A 21112-nucleotide genomic window follows, 5' to 3' on the forward strand; every position below is an offset into this window, starting at 1 on the left:
CGATATTCAATACAGAATTAAAATCACGAAAGATATCAAAAATAAACTATGTTATATTAATTTTATAAGACATTGAATTTTATCCAAATTTCATTCCGCATACGTTAAATGCGAAAGAGTGTGTGTCTGTTTATTTGTCCGTCTTTCACGGCCAAACGGAGCAACGAATTGATGTGATTTTTTAAGTGGAAACTTTTGAAGGGATGGAGAGTGCCAAAGGCTATTATTTGTCTCTTTCTAATTCGAGCGAAGCCGCGGGCAAAAGCTAGTAGCTACATACATTCCAGAGTCTCATTAATTTTGACACCTTACTTGTTATTTATTTCTATTTGTGTTGTTATTTAAGTATCTAGTACAGTGTTGCCAGATTATAATTCTGTAAATCTGTAGGCTGCGGCCAAAATATCCGTAGAATTCCGTAGATTGCAATTTAAAAAATCCGTAGTTCTACAGACTTTTCTTTTAAGTTTTTATGGCCGATTCCGTCTCTTGAAAAAGCGGAAAATTAAAAAAAATAGGATAATTAAAAGACACGAAGAATTAAAATTTCGCGCCTTTTACTGTGACACACCTCTGTTTGACAGACTATATTGAAGCATAAATAATGAGTAATGAAAAGTAGAAGTGTATGTAGCACTTCTACTTTTTCGCCATATTATTACAGTGCGTACCTACCAAAGGTATTGGTACGCTTCAATTCCGTTCCCTTTTACTACATTAGTGTATAAATAGTCGCTATAGTCCGAATTGAGTCCGAAGCGTGACAGACGGGAATCACGTTTCGTTATTAGCAATAACTCACAATATCTTTATTGCTTACATGTATAATTTAGTAAAAAATTGTGTTTATTGGAATTCCGTAGAAATTTAAAAAAAATCCGTAGGTCTGTGTTGAAGCCCCGAAATCCGTAGATCTACAGACTTTTCCGTAGATCTGGCTACGCTGATCTAGTATGTATTAGAAAGCCCTACTTTATGATTTAGTCGTCATATCGTATCTATACATGCTTATTTTTTGTCCGCAGGCGAAGTTACTGGAGAGTTCACACGCATGGCTCGGGGCCTCAACGTCATCCATCGCAGGTCAGTTAATATCCATTGTACCACTATTGCTGTAGTGCCTAATACTAGTATGCATAATTACCTAGTTAACACTTGAGATTTTGCGCTGGAGTGTGAGATTCACCGAAGTTTTATTTTTAGATCCGTGCACGATCGATCGTTGATCAAATATACTCGCCAGTACCAGACTCACATTATACGGTCATTATACGGAAGTTCCTTCCACCTCATGGTAACCTAATTTCCCATAGAAATTACAATGTTTGGCTATTTACTTACCACCTTATAAGTACATAAACGTTTACTAAAGTTATCAAGCCGATAAAGTTCGTTTGTCCCTTTCTACTCGTACCACACCAATACGTCGGAAAGGGACAAACGAACTATATCGGCTTGATAACATTAGTGTAACAGTATAAGATTTAAAATAGATTCGTACGGTTTTATCAATATATGTATTTAGCAAAATAGGTTTCCAATAAGTTTGCAAACCAAGTGCTGCCACTGAGTGAACTGGGCGAATAATGACCGTTATGTATGTAGACAATTGGCTTTTAAAGTAGCATTTTAGTGTGAATATTTTGCTCGCTTTCTCTATAACTATAATCCGTACCGAGAACGATGCCGCACATAGCACACTCCGTATTCAAACACGATAAGTGTAGTAACTTTGTTGTTATGATTGTATTGTCGTAACGGCGTGGGAAAAATTCCGCACGTAGGGAAACTCAAATGAATTTCTTTGAAAACACTGACATGTTGTTAAGATATATGAACAGATAGTTGAAGTATAAACGTAATTATGTAGCATAAGTAACAATATACAATAGAATTCACAGTAGTATTTGCGCAACTATGCAGATTATATTAGGTATTGATTTAAATTAAACCACAAATGTGTATTTAATTGAATCGGTACGGGTTGGAATGGAGATTTTATGTTAGTGTTGTTGCTTTATCTGTCGACCAGAATTCCACGGTCATACAGTCAAGTTGAAGGCGCCGACGTGGTCTCAAGCTCAGCTGCAAGAAGCCATCCAAGCGGTCGTCACACAGAAGATGCGCTTCACACAAGCCGCCACGCACTATGGAATACCGAAAGGGACTCTGTATGATAATATTTTAGGAAAATCGAAACGTATGGCCGTCCTCGACGAAGCGGGCCTGTGGGCCAGTGAGGAAAGGGCTGTTCTAGATTTTTGTTGCGAAACCAGTGTCTCTCCCTATAATAGAAGAACAAAAAAATCATTAGCAGATATATTATCGTTTGTAGAAAAGTTGCGAAGAAGCCGAGATCCTGGTTTTTCGTTTGTCGGCCTTACAGGCTTCAGGTGGTGGTGGGCATTCTGCAAGAAGCATTCTATAGTGTCTCTTTACTACCAAGGATCAAATTCAAATAAAGTAGGCAAATTTAAATCCCATAGCACTGATGATGAATCTTAGAAGGCAATAGTTTATACGTGGTCGGCCGATCGTTAAATCCGCCAGATTGCAAGAAAATGACAAACGAACCATGACGAATCTTGTAGTTATAATTAGCGGCACGCCCGCCTTGACTACGCACGGAGATTAAATCATAAAAATGGTGATACCAAGTTATCCCGGCACTATGCGGAGCTTACGAACGACCGACGACATATTAAAATAATATTATCGGTACTTGCATGTTGTCACATTACGCTTATTAGTATAAAATTGTTAAAATACTTGATTACACCGTGTATACTTACACTATTATGCATGATAAACTTTTGTTAATTATTTTACTATTATGTAGTTGAATAATTAATCAATTATTTGAAGAACTTCTCTACATCGACTTTGTATAGTTAAAGTATGCACAGTACAATTAACATCAATTTTATCGTTATCAAACTTGTACGGATGGCATTAGAGAAACAACAGCTTCGATGAATATATGATTTATTCTGACTGATATTAGGCAAGGTACACGATTATATATACCCTGTCCCCATTAACTTTTGCATCTTCAAACATACATAAAGTATATTGTCTAATCTTTTGTATTTCGGGCCTAAAATAACTAAGATGCACTTCTGTGTAAAGATCGCCGCCGAGACCGATTATAGGAACGATTTGCTTTTGGATTGGAATATTTAGCCGCGAAACTGTTTCATATTTCACGGCCGATACGGCGGCGCCCGTATCTGCTAGCATCTGAAACGTGTCGTCTCCAATTACTACTTCTAAGGAACTGTCGTATCTGTATGCATATATCGTATTAGGGACGAAAAAATTCGTAACCTGGGTTTTCTGTCGTGTTTTTAGTTTCCTGATCCTGACTTGACGTCGAAGGCTGCGGCTCTTCGGCTACATATATATTGGGCTGACTTTTGGACCTTCGGGTAAATACGTTATCAGATCTAAACCTATAAAATCCGCGGGTCGGATTTCCAAAACCGCGCCCAGTTTCATTTTGAGTATAGCTACCTCGCGAGGCCCGATTCCCGTAATAGGAATTCCGCACTTGCATGTTGCCGGGTGCTCCCCGACGCGAGTTATTGAAGCCTCGGCCTGTGCGTGGGTTATACTGACCTGTAATTCCCCTTCGATTGACAAAGATTGGAACCTCGCCGTTCTCCCGTGTGGACGAAATCTCCTCGTCCTTCGCGGCTTGAATCGCATCCTTTAATGTTGGTAGATTCCTGGCTGCCAGTATGATCCCTAAAGTAGGATTTCGCAACCCGTCGGTGAACCTTTTTATCGCCAGCTTCTCATTTATAGGTTTTAATACCTTGTGCGCATTTTGGTCACCGTCGGCTTGAGAAATTGTTAAATCAACGAACAACTGTTCAATTTGTGTACCGAATTCATCAATCGAAAGTGATTGCTGTTTTATTTGCATTAACTTACTGTGAATAGCAGTACTTGACTTTTTGGTTAGGAAATTATTTTTTAGGTCCAGAATAAGCGACTCACAGTCTGTGTATGACTGTGACATTCGTAACTTGGCATTTTCAGATAAACGTGTCTTGAGCACGAAATTAATTAATTTTCTTATACCGTCCGTTTCTAACATTGATTTATATAGCTCAATGGCATCGATTAATTTTTTAGTCGTATCCTCATCACCGGTCATAATAGGTAAGAGGTGGACTGCCGTTTTGAGATCGAATTTTTCCATGGCGGTTGACTTTACAATATGACTGCTCGTACAAAATTGGTATATTTTGTTATATAGATGTTCGATATTATTACGTAATTCGTCAATATATACTACTGTATCGCTGGTAACTTCTCCTTTTAAGATTTTATTATCTATCACTTTTGAATACTCCAAAAACGTATCATATAACTCTTTTGCTGTTATCAACTTTTCATTTAATTTCTTTTCTGTTCTTTTTTCAAGACTTAACTTAGAAATATTTTGCTTAAGTTTGCTTAATTCATTGTATAAATCTGTAAGCTCTTGAAACATCGCCTTAAAGGCATTTACTTGACGAACATATATGATACGTTTTAGATAAATTTATATTAAAATTAATCTATGTTATAGGTAATTAATTCTACTAACTCACATTTGAACCACATAACACTTCACTTTCGTCGCATTGCGTCACCGTGCCGTCAAAAGTCCGAGGAAGGCGTCGTAAAAAAAAAAACTGTTACACCGCATCTGCTGCTCCGGTCCTCTTCCCGAGTCCAAAGGATCGCCTGAAGGCCACTTGACCGTTAATTTCCCTACGGATCATCTTCTTATGGCATCTCAAATATATCTTGTATAGCCCGTACACGAAGATCAGAGCAATAATGACAAGTATGGTCATCAGGACTATGTTGGTGTTGCTGACGTGGTATGCCAAATCCTTCACCGAGGCATTTGCTTCATTGTTTCCTCCTGAAGCCGTCTGCGCGATGATTACCTCTTGTGGTTTAGATGTGCCGGACCCCATTTTAACAGTAGGTAACGTCGTACTGCATTATTGATGTGACATTAGCTTATAACGAATACACTGCCACTTCGCCCAAATGGGGTATACACCGTGTCCAATAAGTTTGAATACAGCACAAATAGCCAATAAAACAAAATGAACAAATAGTTACTACATTATTATTATATTTTATGAATGGCACTCTTATTTACTACATTCACAACAAATGTTTTGGAATAACTCCAGCATTAACTTGTTTACCAGCCTCAAACGCTTCTCAAACGGATCACACGCGGCACGCACCGTTTTCTTCACATTTCATCTCAAATACTCTCGATAACCTTTTTGAAATGATGTAGGTTTATGATTTTATAAAAATTTAGTCTTCAAAGCATGTATGACCATACAAAATAGTCTAATACGCCTAAACCTGGAGGCCTAGGTGGCCACTCATGTTTCGGATAAAAAACTGCCAAATTAGTCTGAAACTACGCTAGAGTACCATTTGCCGAATGTGCTGGAGGTGCGTCTTGTTGGGACACATGATACTCATTCCCAAGCATCCTTTTTAACTTTAAGGCATTTTTTTCTCCAAAACCTTGGTTTTAAAGAAAAAAACGTTGATTTTAACGCTTTTATCTGTAAGTACTGAAGGTAGTTTACCTCGCTTACATACTGCATCCCACACCTGGGCCGATGGTGAGCTCTGGAACCTAGGCACATTTTTCTAGTTGCCCGGAACGTTATCTATCCTCGGTACCCATAATAGTTTATTTTGGACACGTGGCGTCTGTTTTATCACATACAGATTCTCCTTATAAAAAATAACTCGTCACCTGCGTGCCGAGCAAGTATTTTGTTGGCACTTTACCTCTTTGTTTTTCTTAGACACTTCGGAAATTTCATGTACTTTGTGCTTGTATTTTATTAAGAGGAATATACTCTTTAGTTTAAATAAGAATTTGATGGCCTGTGATCCCTATATCTTTAGAACTGAGGTAAAATGTGAGTATTCGGACTTATTGGACACGGTGTAGTCCCACAGACATTGTTCAGTCTTTAACAAAACACTGATTGTTCTGCCACTTTAGTCCACAAATTGTTTAATTTTTATTTAATTTAGTTCCTTCATTTTTAATTAATTACAACCTTGCACTCGCGAACACGAGGCCGCTGCCTTAAAAGGCAGGGTCGCCATGTACGGATGGCATTAGAGAAACAACAGCTTCGATGAATATATGATTTATTCTGACTGATATTAGGCAAGGTACACGATTATATAGGTAGTGCTTACGTACTACTGACATAGGTAAATACATACTACATCACAAACTAATGATATACTATTTATACGAAAGAGACTGAATTATGTGTTATTTGCATTTTATATAAGTTAGTTTCATTACTTACGAATGATTATGTACATACATAAATGTCACTGCAGTTGTTATTGTATTGTAAACACTAACTTGGGCATGGTTGGTCGTATAACAGAGTTAATTTAAGTTTGCATGTTATTGACTTTAGGATACGTTTACTGTATGTATTAAGTACTTAGGTAGATAGATTTTCTCTCCATATAGTGGACTAAATTGAATGTGAATAGAACTGTTAAACCTACTCGTAAGTATTGTAGGTACTTTGTGGGGAACCAATTTAGTTTTTTTTTAATTGAATCATACACGATGAACGACGATGATACTGATTTATGAGAATATTATTTTTGCCATGAGGTTTAAGAGGCTTGAATGATTGAAAATCACGCAGTTTTTTTAAAGGAAAACTGTTTGTGTAAATAATTTAAAAAAAAGTTATTTCCATTATACTCTTCTTTATATAACATAAACGTTTTCTATTTATGATTGAATGACATAGGGTCTTTAAAAAATGATTTTCAAAGATTGGTCAATAATCCGCTTTAAACTTTTCTGTCTTCTTTATGTTATTTAGGTACTTATAATGAGATAAAATGTTCTTGCTCAAGCCCAGATAAGTGTTTTACTAAATAGGATTATTTTAATCGACATTAGCACATTCACGTCTCTGGAAAAATAGTACATTACGATACAAGTGCGTAAAAAAGGAAGTTCGAAACGAGTGACGATAAATTAAAACACGACCGAAGGGAGTGTTTTAAATCGACACGAGTTACGAATTTCCTTTTCGCACGTGTATCGTACGACGTTTTTCAGTGCAGATGAGCCTCCGAAGTTTCGACCTGGCATATAATGAACCACTTCTCGAACTAGTGCGTAAAAAAACGACCATCTGTACTGAAAAATATTTTTTAATACAGTTGCTCAAAAAGTGCCCGTTTTTTGGCTGTTTAGCGTGCGAGAAGTTGTATTTTACGAACTAGTGCGTAAAAAGTATATTTATTTTAATAGCACTTTGGCAATTTTATCTAACAGTTTGTTACGTTTTTAACGCATAACGTTCAATTATATGAATCGGATTTGTGTTACTCACTCCATTCACGTGATTATTTGTTAAATTAATCATTATTTTTGTTACATTTCTCTGTTATCAGTAACATCGAAGGAATTTGAAATTCACAATACAGTATCATAAGAACTTACTGAATTCTGTTTCGTACGTTTATATACCATAGGTTTATTCAAAAGCCAACACCAAAAAGTTCTTAAACCGAGGATTATTCTTGAACTGTTAGTGAGATTAAGTGAATCAATGTTAAATCTGTAGTATACCTTAAACCAATAAAATGTCAGTTGGTACATAGCTGATTTATTGTTTTAAAATTCGTCCTGTGCGGTGGCTTACGCACGTTTTAAAAAGCTGTCAATATCGTCAACTTGAATGCATAAGTATAAGACGTATATAAATAAATATGTCTAAAATGGATATACCGTCCAAAGAGCCTAGGGGCCCATTTCTCAAAACTGAGTTACAAGCGGAGCGGAAGTATCTTTCCAACTTGTCATATTAGACATTGACCACCACTTGTAATAGTTTAAATTGTAACTTGTAGTTTCGAGGAATAGGCCCCAGGTTTTAATAATATTTTATAAACCCCCTTTTTCCTTAAGTATAACAGTGTACCTAGTCTTTTGATACACGTATAATGATATAACATAAATTGTGATAAATGACAATAAATGGCATGGAAACAAAGCTTTTATTTATTTTGACCTTTTCTAACAAAAAAGCTTTTCTTTTTCACAGGTTTCTCCACGAGGTCAGTATATTTGTGTTGTATTGCTTAAACTTTGGTACTTTATGGTATTTCTTAAGAGATGGATGGATTTCCTTAATTTATTTAAAATGAGTAGGCCAAATGTATTGTAATACTTTTATTTGCAATATTCCAGTGTCCAATACAACTAAAGGTATACAACAAGTCTCAACCTGTAGATATGTATAAATTAAAACTCTAATGTATCTTTCAAAATATAAAATTTATTTAAATATCCTAATTGTATAGAATTTTTTTTTTATATTTATGACTGTACATTACAGTATTTATTTCATAAAATTGCTTTTTCCACATTTATGTGAATCAAGTAGTCCAACATTACCGTAGGGACTTCCGAGTTTTAATAATAAATATACCTTTACATCTATCATCTTAGAATAAATAATTAGTTTCTATTTGCTATTCTGGCCATCGCGTATGCAAGCGGTACGAGGGTTCGCCTTCGCTTGTTAGCAATAATTTATTATCACATCGTAAATAACTCGTTGACTGTTCTATCTTTTGAGTACGTGGCCGTACCATGTACTGAAAAACGCCGGACGATACACGTGCGAAAAGGGAATTCGTAACTTGTGTCGATTTAAAACTCTCCCTTCGGTTGTGTTTTAATGTATCGCCACACGCTTTGAATTTCCTCTTTTCCGCACTTGTATCGTAATGTACTATTACGTGTTATTATGTAAGGCCATTACGTGGAAAGTAATTGGTAAAATTAAATAAGTGATTCCGATTATTATTTAATATTAAGACAGCAGGAACCTTCTCAGATCAATACAATTTGACTCTGTCTCTTTTCTTAAATCGACAATGCTAAAATGGAGCACTATCATCTGATCATTATATAGATTACAATAGTACCTAATAACTGCATAGTTTTATAAATATATATACACCGTGTTTTTTTTTATTTTCCGTTAAATTCGACACGTCGTTAGGTTCATTATCAATTTATCAGGAACCATCCTGTATATGACTTTTAGTTAAATTCGCAAAAAAAAAACTTTTCATACATAATAAATAAATAACATTCAAGTTAGTGTCAAGTGAATGACAGCACATGTCAAAATAAATAATATTAGGAATTGAGAAAGGCTGTGACACACGTGTTCAGCAATTATCTTTATTTTTTTAATAACTCTAACCGCAAGAGTTAAGACGCTAATTTGTTAGAGAAATTAATTGTAGGTATTTAATGTAATGAATCTTCCCTTAAAGTGAACGGAATTCAATAAAAACAGGGTGTATATACATATATAATATAAATTATCGTTAGAATATCTACTTACACTGCACGATATAGACTTTCAATTTTGTATTGTATTTAAATATTATTCCTTACTTGGTTACAAGTATATTGTAATCGTGTTAAATAGTTCCTCTTTCACAGGTCGGTAGTTCAACCGCAAAAAAGAATAAGCAATTTCAGTGAGAGTTGCGCAATAAGAAACAGTTGTGACACAAATGTAACAATGTCAATGATTCGTTAAATGTAAAGTGCATGGAAAAATCGCGCTGAATAATTGAACATTACGTAGTCATTTTTATAATTATAATTGCTATTATTTGCTTTCATATTAGTATCAATTATTATTTACACTGTTTAGTATTTTGTTATTCTAATTTATAGAATATCAAAGTGTTTTGCCAAATGAATAGTCATCAGCCTTTTTTCTTGTTGATTGGTGCTAGTTACTCGGACAAATGTATTTGGTACGGGCGAGTTCACAAACATCTTAAGGTACCTACAAACCAACATGCCAAAATATATATTTACACGTCCCTATGACAAATGACAATAAGGTGGTGTATACCTACATATATTTGGAATGTTTTAAAGGTGTTTGGGAACTCGACTGTATACAACTGTCTTTTGATGCCCCTCCATATTCCTTGTTTTATTTTGGTATTTTTCAATGCAACTATGTATGTCCCTATCTTACTACCGGCCACATATATCTGAGGAAATATGGCTTGGTTAGGAGCCCCTCTACTGCAGAAACTCTTTGTGCTAGGCAAGCCCGTACATCTCAATCTAATAATCCAAATCCTTATATAGTTCATTTATTTTTCCAGCAGACAGCTACCAGTACCAACTTCAGTCGATGTGGCAGAAGTGCTGGAACACGAACCAGAGCCTGGTGCACAACTTGCGGTTCCGCGAGCGCGGGCCGCTCAAGTCGTGGCGGCCGGAGACCATGGCCGAGGCCATCTTCTCGGTGCTGAAGGAGGGGCTGTCGCTGTCGCAGGCGGCGCGGAAGTACGACATCCCGTACCCGACGTTTGTGCTGTACGCCAACCGCGTGCACAACATGCTGGGGCCCAGTGCCGACGGCGGCGCAGGTCAGTCTCCTCCTCTGTCACACGAGACCAACGGCTACGCAAAATATTCCGATTTATTCACTCATGCTCTCAAATCACTATTGAACACGTTACATCTTTCAATTAATAATAAAAATATGCTACAAAAAATAATTCAGAAAAGATACGGTACTTAGGTAACAGAAGGCGGCCTTAACGCTAACCTTCAGATAGTCAAGTGATTGGAGCCAATATTTAATTATATAAGTAAGTAATTAATTACCTAAATTAAGATACTACCATTTTTATGTTGCTGCTTTCTGCAACTATAAATAGGTACATTTTTAAATAAAAATTATAATGACACGATTTGAACTATGCTCATAAGATTGGATATCGATACGATACTGATTGTAGTGTTACTATTTAATATATTTTCAACCAATAACGTCTCTTCGACATGATAAATCAGAAACGCATCGGCGTTACATTCTCCAAGTGTCATTCGAATGGAGAGATAAACAAAAAGAACGCTTTTAAATATTACTTGTGTTACATTACATAGTAACGTAAACTTAAACTGTTTAAGTTTAAAAACATTTTTTACGGTCTATATTATATACATGACTCCATATAATAATGTTGTAGTTAGTATAATTAAATAAGCAGAGAAATAACCCCTTTATAAACTTTTTGTTGTAAGTATAAGGGACTGGTAATTCAAATTTAAAGTGCAATTAAATAACATAAATTGCAGAAAATGCCACCATAAAAATGTATTGTATTTAAATGTGGGTCATAACATAACAAATGTCCATTTCATCAAGCCAAATGTGAGCACAATATAATTAAAATACTTAGTACTTACCATGATGTATGGAACATACAAACTTCATAGGTACAGTATAAGCGGTCAATTTGCGTAGCCGGTGGTCACTATCATGACATATATTATTTAAATAAATATTATAAAGAGTCGTACATAAACATCATGTGTTAGTAAAATGTGAAAGGTTAAAACTCTATTTCTATACCCTAGATACTAAATTAGCGTCATTAAATATCACAGTGTTTTTCACTCCCCCAAATAGTTGTCTATGTCTACTACGCTATGAAATAACTACGCGTTGGATTCGTAGAAAGTGACGCCTCTTTAAACAAATATGTGTTTTTTGACATTGGTATATCCAATACATATATTACAGACATCTACTATGCGATATTTGTTAGTCACGTTGGAACCTTATACCTACTTGTTTAACGACTTTCTTAATGCATAGGTCCCTAGTATATGTAGATCATAGAAATATATTATTATATTAGTTATTGAAATTTTCATAAAATAACAATAAATTAATCTCTTTTTATCTAAGCATTTATATGCTTTCTGAGACTGGTATCATAAAATTTACGTAGTATACTTGTATTAAGTACTACATATTAGAAAGTTGTAGAGCTGCAATTTATGTATCTGAGAATAGAATTAGAGTTTTCAAGTCATTTTTTGGATGAAAATAACCAATTCAACGTCTCATGTCGTTCTTGAATGTAAGTCTGTATTTTTCTACTGATTACAATGTATCTACAATGGTATTGAGACGTTTTGAATTGTTTACATCAATTATTATTAAAATGGTGTTTGTACAACTAAATATTATTCAGAATGGTGATTTATAGGTCACATTGTAATTAAAATGAGCTAAACGCGAATTTAATGAACTTTAATTACGATTAATATTTATTTATATAAGCCTCGCGAACTAGCGTGCTATGCGAATCGCTATTTTTATTATTATTACATTGTATATTTAAAATGTAGTAAGTCTGGTGAGGTAAGAAGACCAAAACACATTTTTTTTTGCTCTGTGCAAAAAATAGTCTGTGCGAAAACAGAAGAGGCACCGAATATAATGGGCCCCATACATTTCACGACACTTCTCTTTCCGAACAGATTCTAAATACCTCATTGGACTTTAAAAGCCTCTCGTTGAAAGCGAGATTTAAAATTGCTCAATTTTCTAATTTTGCATTGTCGGTATGAACCGAATTGTTATTTTCCATGTTTTGTGTCATATTTAGTTATGAATTATTTTAGGTGTTCTTTGCAGTCACATGACTATTATTAGATATGTTTGAATTGTATCGTTTAGGATTGTTACAGCTACGAAAATGTCATTAAATGCGTCCCGGCTCACGTGATTGTACTTTATTCAATATTTTATTTATTTTCACGAACTTGAGGTTAAGGTCTAGAATTTCCCGCCACTAGCGGGTCTACCAAATTTGACAATCGTTTACAAAAAACTAAAAGGTATTATTAATTATAACTCTTCCATATTAAAACTCGTAACATTTCGGACGATTGACAGCGTGGCTAGGCTTCAAAAGTCAAAGAGGTAGATAAAATAATCCTACTTGAGGTCCATCTCTGGACACCTTAAAAGGAACGTAATAAAATAATTGACTATAACGAACTACTTTTGTGCCCCTGGATAGAACCATTGATCGCTCGTCAAGGAACGAAACATTTAAGTGATTCCTTTAAGTACCTAAATAATGTTTGTATTTAACGTATGAAAAACACTAGCCCTAGTAGCCTTTGATTGTTGATTACGTTGAGCGAACGGGTGAAGTATATCTATGTTCCATTCCATGCTCGTAGGACGCGGCTTAGATTGATAAAATGCCGTCTAAGAGAAAAATAATTATAATACAACTCTAACTGGAAAAACAAAGCCATGTAAGGTCAATACGGGTAAATATGTCATAGGGAGAAGTGTGTCTGGCCTTCACATTTGGCCAGCTGTGTCAATGAGTCATGGTCAAATGCTCATATGAAGGCCAGACACACTTATCCTTATGACACACTTACCTGTATTGACCTTACTCTAAGAATTGGAGACATTACAATTAACTAATTACAAAGTCGGGGTAGGGCTACCGTATTAGGTTCTTCGTTACTTCCCAATCAAACTTAAACTCAAAAATATCTTTATTCATGTAGACCTAATTACAAGCTCTTATGAATAGTTCATTACAGATGTAGTGCGAAAAGGTTTGCCTTCGAATTGTTACGGAAATGTACGAACGTGTCATGCAATTTCAGTCAGTGTCAGTACAAGATGTACTGACATTGACTGAACTAGCATGACAAATACGAACGTTTCCGAAGGAAACCCTTTACGCACTACATCTGTACATATACTATAATCAATGATATGACGAACGGAATACCGTTTGCACGTACCTATGGCACAGTATCTTAAGCTTAACTGATTAATTAAGTACAGCCACATGGTCAGGGAGTCCCGGTATTTGGGGTTTGTAATGGTATTTGGTCTGTTCACCTTTTACTATTGGGTGCCGTTGCAGATTTGAGGCCGAAGGGGCGCGGGCGGCCGCAGCGCATCCTGCTGGGCGTGTGGCCCGACGAGCACATCCGCGGTGTCATCCGCGCCGTCGTCTTCCGCGACACTCACGCGCACACCACACACCACATCAAGGAGGAGACCTTGCCCGTCTATCCCGCAATCACGGTCAGTATCGATCACTGCGACCCCGGCGCCTTAAACTTACCAAAATAATTCCGCTATGCGACCGTATTGTGTTATTTAGACCTGGGCATTGCGCAAATGCATTATTTGTGTACCTTTTATAATATTTAACGTGTGATCCTAGTTATAAACTAACGATTGTAGCGATTTATTTAAACAGTGCTGAATTAGACCAAATGTTACAGCGTTGATGTATGTGCATTTCAGGATGGAATCACGGTGCCAAATGCTTACGGCCCTGTAGCGTGCGGTAACGGGCGAGAGGGGGGCGTGTCCCCCAACGCGGCCGCCGCTGCCGCCGTAGCCGCCGTGGCGCACGGCCTGCGCCGGCAGATGTGCAATATGGTGGTGGCGGCGCAGCGGCCGCCCGACCACCCGCCGCACCTGGGCCTGCCCCCGCTGCCGCTGCAGTCGCCGCGGCTGCCGTCGCCGCTGTCGGCCGGCCTCGAGTCGCCGCTGTGCTCCCCGCCTCCGCCGGGGCACGCGTTGGAACCTCCGAAACCGTCAGACCCATTCCGGCCCTTTGCTTCGCCGAGACCTGATAGTCGCTACGATCGCGACGTCGCAGAGATTACAGAGATGGGACCTCCGAAGACCCCCATCCCGATCGCGAAAAACGGCAAAGAGCTGTCGTCACCGGTGCCGGTGAAGATGGAGCCGCCGCCCGCGGAGGCGCGCGCAGAGAACATCTGAAGCGAGGCGGCGGGCGCGGCCCCGCAGACGCCGCCGGCCGCTTCGGTCGGCGTGCCACCGCCGCTGCCCGCTTATCCGTATTTCGTTCCGAACCGCAACTCTGTCGGATACTTCTAGGTGTTCTAGATGCGACTGGATATGGCTGCGCATTCCATGTGTGTGAGACCATCCGACCGATCGAGAGTAACGGAATTATGTTGATTCATATTTATTTTCAAGTGGACTCGCTGTGCAATATAATGCTTGTTGTTTAGTTTTTCTATTAAGATTATTTTAGTTTAATCCAATTTTGTTCACTTTGTGGTTTATATAGTTGTGTTCCAGTGATATTTTGAAATAAAGTTTTGTCAATATCTGTAAAGGTGGGTCGCGGGCCGAGGACGCGAGCGCCGCGCTGGCGCCGCAGTGAGTCGAAGGCGAGAGGAAGCGCAGTCGAAGAGGCCACTGTCTGGGTCGCGGCTCCACCTCGCTGTTTTATTATTATCTACTCATAAGTAGAATGTCAAACGTACTGTGTAAGCTTAAATTTACTATTTATCAATACAAATTAGACGCAATCATGAGTGTAGGGAAATCAAAATTTTAAATATTTGGCACGATTCAAAAAAGACTGTTCGGTATACCTATTCATCAAAATATGTGTAAGACAAAAAATAAATAGTATTAGAAATAATGTTACAAGAAATCTAGATGTATCCTTTCGTCGTCAGATTGATGTCAATTTATCAACTAGCTAGCAGTGTTAGCGGCACCGCGGCGGGCCGGGCGCCGCCCCGCGCCCCACGCCCCGCGCCCGCCGCGCGCGCTCCCCGCTCGCCGCTCAGCTTGCCTGCGCTCGGCAACTCCTATTACACCTTCAATATTACCCAACTCCATTGCTAACGTATTCGCTACCTAACTAGCTCAAATCTTAAGCTATACTCCATAACAATGGGTTAACTGACGAGATGAACAAGATTTTGGGTTAAGTATGTAGGTAACATATAGACTTAACTTAGACTTAATACTTTTTTAAACTACACAACCTTTAAATATTTTGAATTACCTTAGTGATTTTAAAACGCCCAGTGACAAGTGTAACGATACCACACACGTTTTAACGTTCACACGCACTTTATTCCATTTCTTTGGTACCTATTAGGTAGTATCGACTTAGCGGGCTTCCCCACATCTCATTTACCAACATACTCAAATTCATTCATGTTGTCAGTAACAACGTTATCACTTTGCCAAAGTATACTATACTGCAAAGTATTCATTACGCAGTTGTTGGACAGAAAAGTGTAACTAGTCCTGGAAATGACTGCCGGTGGTTACTTGCTGGTGGTTCTGTATATAATGTGGCTACCGTGTGTGGAACAACCCTGAGAAATTAAAATAGTTGACACAATAGGAGAGTAGTATGGCTTGTTTCGACATACTCGCTCCGGCCGAGCGGGCGAGCGGCGCGGTAGACTTAGTGATCGCCAAATGTAAAATAGATGTATGATTAGCAAGTAGTGACGTTCCAAATGTTAGGCTAACTTAGACGTGCAGGGCTCCGCGTGTCTCCTCACATTAACGCCGCTTGTTCACACACCTTTAATGTTTGGGCAATGCCCACTCCGTTACATTTCAGTATCTTGATTTGCGTAGACGTGACACGTTGAGTGCCGCGAACCCGATCGGCAGTTTGTCTGTCCATAGTCCCTTTCCTCTACAACATAGTAAAATGCTGGAATCGGCTAAGGGTGTAGCGCTATGGAAATGTAGGCAGTGAATGCGTTAACGTGCGGAGACTAGAGCCCGATTAGTTGTAAGAGCACAATCGCCAAGCATTGGATGTTAAACAATTCGAGCGTCTGCTGACCTACCTATGTGTAGCTAGATTAAACATTTCAATTTTCTTAGATTAGCTTAATGTATGTGACTATTAGTAGCGATCAGTCAAAATAAACTAAAATATCGGCGACGACATATTTAAATCTACGACCTTGAATTGATTCGCCAGTAGAGTCGGCCCTTCGGCTGCGCCGGAGCGACTCGGCTGCTCTGAGGTGTATATGTACAAATTTTGTTTTACCGATAACTTCCTGGACGCAAAGTTGCTTTGTTTCATAGTTTTGGTGGGAAATTGTTAGGGTACGGACTTTCTTGCCGCAAGGGTATACCATGATTTAGAAACGTTCGTTGGCGGACCTTCGATTCGTTCGGCGGGGCGTGCGGCCCCGGCGCGGACGCGTAAGCATGTAAAATAAGTCTCCAAGTGGCCTTGATACTTCACTATTATTTGGGATTTGGATTATCGATTCGGTTCAAGTTTGGAATTAGTGTATAAAAAAGACCAAATTATTAAAAAGTACATTTGCGATTCAGATCTAGTGTTGAAACTATTTGGCTATCCTTTTGGAAATAACGTTTAATATAGGAAAAAAGAAAGTTATATAATGGCCTATACGTTTCGGATGAATTGCGTAAATTTTGGTAAATGTTACTACGCATATTTTCTATTGTCTAAGTCTAGGCTAATGTGTTCAAAAAGTAATTTAAAATTTTTGAAAAAAAGTAGAAAGTGCCTTCCAAATTTTTGACCACAGTAAGTGTCGGGACGGGTGCGGCGAAGATCGAGGGGACGCGCGCGGCGCGGCGCTCGCCGGCGCGCCTGCGCGAGCCGCGCCGCGCGCTCTCACGTGCTTAACTATAAAAACGTTAGACTAATAAAAATTCAAAATTATTATATAAAAAATAAATACATATGACTATTATTATAGAAAAATATAATAAAAATTATATATTTGGCCGATGTGGTTATACCCTGACAGGCAAGCGTTAGCTGAATATTCGGCATCAAAATTAATTCTATATTTTTCTTTGTATACAATCACCTGATTCCATTGAGAAACAATGCAGACATAGCAAAGTGCCATTCGTTTGAATTGAATCTTTAAAGGTTCATTTCGTAATCACGTGGATTCTGTAGTTATAATTAAACTTTAATTAATTTATTGTACTGGTAAAAGTATATACATTTCGATTACATAAATAAGTAACTATGTTATTTTCGTGATAGATAAGTAAAATTTACTGGTAGTATTATTGTACACAGTTAAACGAACAGTGAACGTAAAGGTGCGCGCAGCTGTCACCGCGCCGCGCCGCGTCGGGTCGGCGCGGCTTCTCGCTTCTGTTATCCTGCTCTTGCCATGTATATCATGTCCACGTACCTACAGTTTATTTACCGCCTTCTTTACCCAGAAGGAGGAGGTTCTATATTCTTTGTTAGAACTAGTTCTTTAAGCTCTCTCAAATAAATATAATTTCTCTGTCACATAGTGTGACAGAAATTTGTAACGTGCAAAACCCGCTTGATGTAGCCAGTTTTACCTAGATTTCAGTCTAATCTAATGTAGGTATGTATAAGTATAATAGTAGTTTGTGCACTTGTTAAACCTGTACATAAGCTGCGAGTGAGAGATGGTTCCCTTTCTCGTTTGGTTTTCATTGAAACATTTAAGTTTTGTTAAGATAATGGATCGGTGTACATGTAGTGTTAAGTTAGACATGATCAGTCCCGCCAGCTGTGCCGGGCGGCGCGCGGTCGCGGGCTCGTCGGGACCCGCCGGAGCGCTAGTCAACTCTCCCGAGCACATTTACGTTCACTGTAAGGGAAGGGCGGTTTTGGTTAGAATATACAATGTATACATGTTAGACATTAATTTATAATTTATAATATCCATGATGAATATTATGACTCGCAAGGCACCAGCGAGCGAATTTCCGCTGCTGGCGCTACATGACAACATGATACTATTATTATCCCTTCTTATCTGATTTGTGATAGTAAAAACTAAAATATTTTTAATATAAAGAACAATTATCTTTTGTCAAAATGTAAAGTCCCTTTGTAAAGGACGCTATTGCTAAGTTTAACTGTATATCACAATTTATTATTTATTTCTTTAGTTTAAAAGAACATAATTTTTAAGCCGCTGTGGGCTCAAAATAAATACTTATTTGTAATTAAAATTGATACCTGCCTATGGTGCAAACCGTACACAATGAAACATGGAAATTTGAAAAATTGAGACAAGATTATTCTGCTTAGTTAAGTAGTGATGCTAATGGTAGGTATCAATGCCTACATAAGTCTTACCATTATTGCTTTCAGTGCAACAAAAGATTTTAGATTGCATATCATTACAAATAAATATTGGGTTCTCCTGTGATGTTGATATCTATAAACATTCTTATAATGATTGGTGAAAGCTGTGATGGAGAAAAATATTTCTTCTTTAATTTCCTCTGTACAAGAAATGTAAACGACTGCCCTTCGCCCTTCACAGTGCACCAAACTCACAAGCCGCGTCAATTTGTTTTGAGCCTATTCATCCAAATACAAGTATTCATAGTACCGCATGTCGCAGGAGAATCCACCCCGAGACACTGATGTTTTAAAAATGGTATCGTCACTTTAAAAGAAACAAATACTTATGTCTTTGTTCTTTTATTATTGTAATATAGAAGATGATATAGGTCGCTATAATTATCGTCGTTATAGAAATTATGTTACGGTTTCAATTAAAAGTTGTTAAGATTTTTCTTATTTTCAACACCTGTGTTCCTTATTAATTAGTTTTCTATTATGTTTATTATTTTACAAAATATCTTTATTAACGGCTTAGTTACTATCGATGGGTATAGAATGTATTACAGTTGCTAACCAGCGTTGTGCTGACCGAACGGCACGAACGTTTTTCAGTTGTTTCTGTGGAATATTACCTACCTCATTTATGTTCGTTACACGTATGTCTGCTTAGGTATTACTTTTTATTTTTTGCCACAGACATACTTACCAGTTGTAACGAAACTCGAAGTTATTATAAACCTATCGTATTTCCTTGATCTATTATGAATTACTAGATAACCCCTACTATGTATGTAATGTACCTACTTTTGATTTTAAAATATTGTACAGAATCGTTCGTTCGTTCGGCCAAACATAATCTAAACCAAATTTTTATCGGTATCTGTGACAAGTACAATTATTAATAAATATTGGTGTTTAACCGTTTATCAATCGATGTAGTTCACAATTTCGCCGTGTAACAACGTTCAAGTCTATTAGTGATCAGATCATTCATACATTTAAACTGTATCTTAACTGTCTCAAACGATTACTTTTAGTGATGTAAAATGTTTAAGTTCGTTATTGTCACCGTGTACCGTTGTCTGAATGAATACATAAAAATAGAGCAAAATAATATGGTTTTATTTCCAATATTAGGGTACCTGTCCTGCCCCTTCCATTGATATTGTCTAAAATGATACTGACATAAGTAACTAATGGAGTTCACTGTTCAACAATACAACCTATGCCCTAAATCATCTTCCTCGGAATTACGAACACGTATGAATTTACAACTCTAGGAAAAATAGGTACCTATACTTCTTATTTAGGGACAGAAAGTCCCAAATTTTCATGCAATTCCAGAATAACCGTAGAAAATTTCCTCAACTTGTAATTTTTTCTGTTCCTCTCGATGCATGGTTTGCCCACTTGTAAAACAAAACTTCTAAATCATATAAAATTGGCCCAGAAATAAAGTACTTACATTATTGTTATAATAGCAACCTTTGGCATGAACTAACAGCCGCCGGACCAAGCTAGCAAATATGCATACCTACATTAAAAATACATAAAAAAAAATACTAACATTACTGTTTTACACATATTTAATTCGTGAAGTGTGGCGGCCCTGAGATCTTGGTCTGAGAAATATTTCTAAATTAGGGTAGAATCACATCTACTTATCAGCATCGAACCGCATTCGTATAATATGAGATACACTCCCTATTATAAGTAAGTAATTACTAAATTACTATTATCAGTCAAAGATGCCTCATGATCATGAAGTGCCCGGGTATAGTCTAAAATGAACTTTCACGCATTCCGAGAAGGGTCACAATGACGCGCCGCGCATCATAGGGGTGGCAATCAAAGGGATAAACGTGCAAGCAGAGAAATTACTTTTGAGTGCGTTGCTTCCGTACGTACGCTGCGAGTAACAACCAAATACTCGGGAGTCTCAAATACTGGTTTCAAGCAACATCTAGCGGCTAGTTCTGACAATAATTAGTCCGCACCCCTTACGCCATCTATTGCCACCGGACGAAACAAACACTTAACTACGTCTTGTTGTCTTAGCAAGTTAGCGGAAGTACAAATTATGTTCACTTTATATGTATAGGTGGCAGCACTACGACGATTATCAACTATGGAGATTAGAGGTAAGGAGCGATAGCTTTAAGTATCAGAAGTGCACATATAAAAGAAAAGATAGGTGGCCCTGCAATAGCAGGTAGATAAGGATTTGACAATCTCTTAGCCTTCTCGGTAGTGACCCCGCCTGCAATTACAA

The 21112-nt window shown here is 37.6% G+C and overlaps 1 protein-coding gene across 2 annotated transcripts in view; it reads left to right on the top strand.

Moving 5' to 3' along the window:
• The window catches only part of LOC125241398 (protein bric-a-brac 1-like), a 312087-nt gene extending 292142 nt beyond the window's left edge, over window positions 1-19945 (top strand). The window contains exons 3-6 of one of the 2 annotated variants that reach the window (XM_048149863.1): window positions 1026-1083; window positions 10243-10509; window positions 13840-14003; window positions 14229-19945. In XM_048149863.1, the coding sequence (XP_048005820.1) occupies window positions 1026-1083; window positions 10243-10509; window positions 13840-14003; window positions 14229-14714 (975 nt within the window). In that variant the 3' untranslated portion in view covers window positions 14715-19945. The remainder of the gene's footprint in view (window positions 1-1025; window positions 1084-10242; window positions 10510-13839; window positions 14004-14228) is intronic. The other variant, XM_048149864.1, reaches the window with a different exon arrangement.
• Window positions 19946-21112: the final 1167 nt, after the last annotated feature.

This window comes from Leguminivora glycinivorella, chromosome Z (genome assembly GCF_023078275.1).
Source record: "Leguminivora glycinivorella isolate SPB_JAAS2020 chromosome Z, LegGlyc_1.1, whole genome shotgun sequence".
Classification (NCBI taxonomy): Eukaryota; Metazoa; Arthropoda; class Insecta; order Lepidoptera; family Tortricidae; genus Leguminivora; species Leguminivora glycinivorella.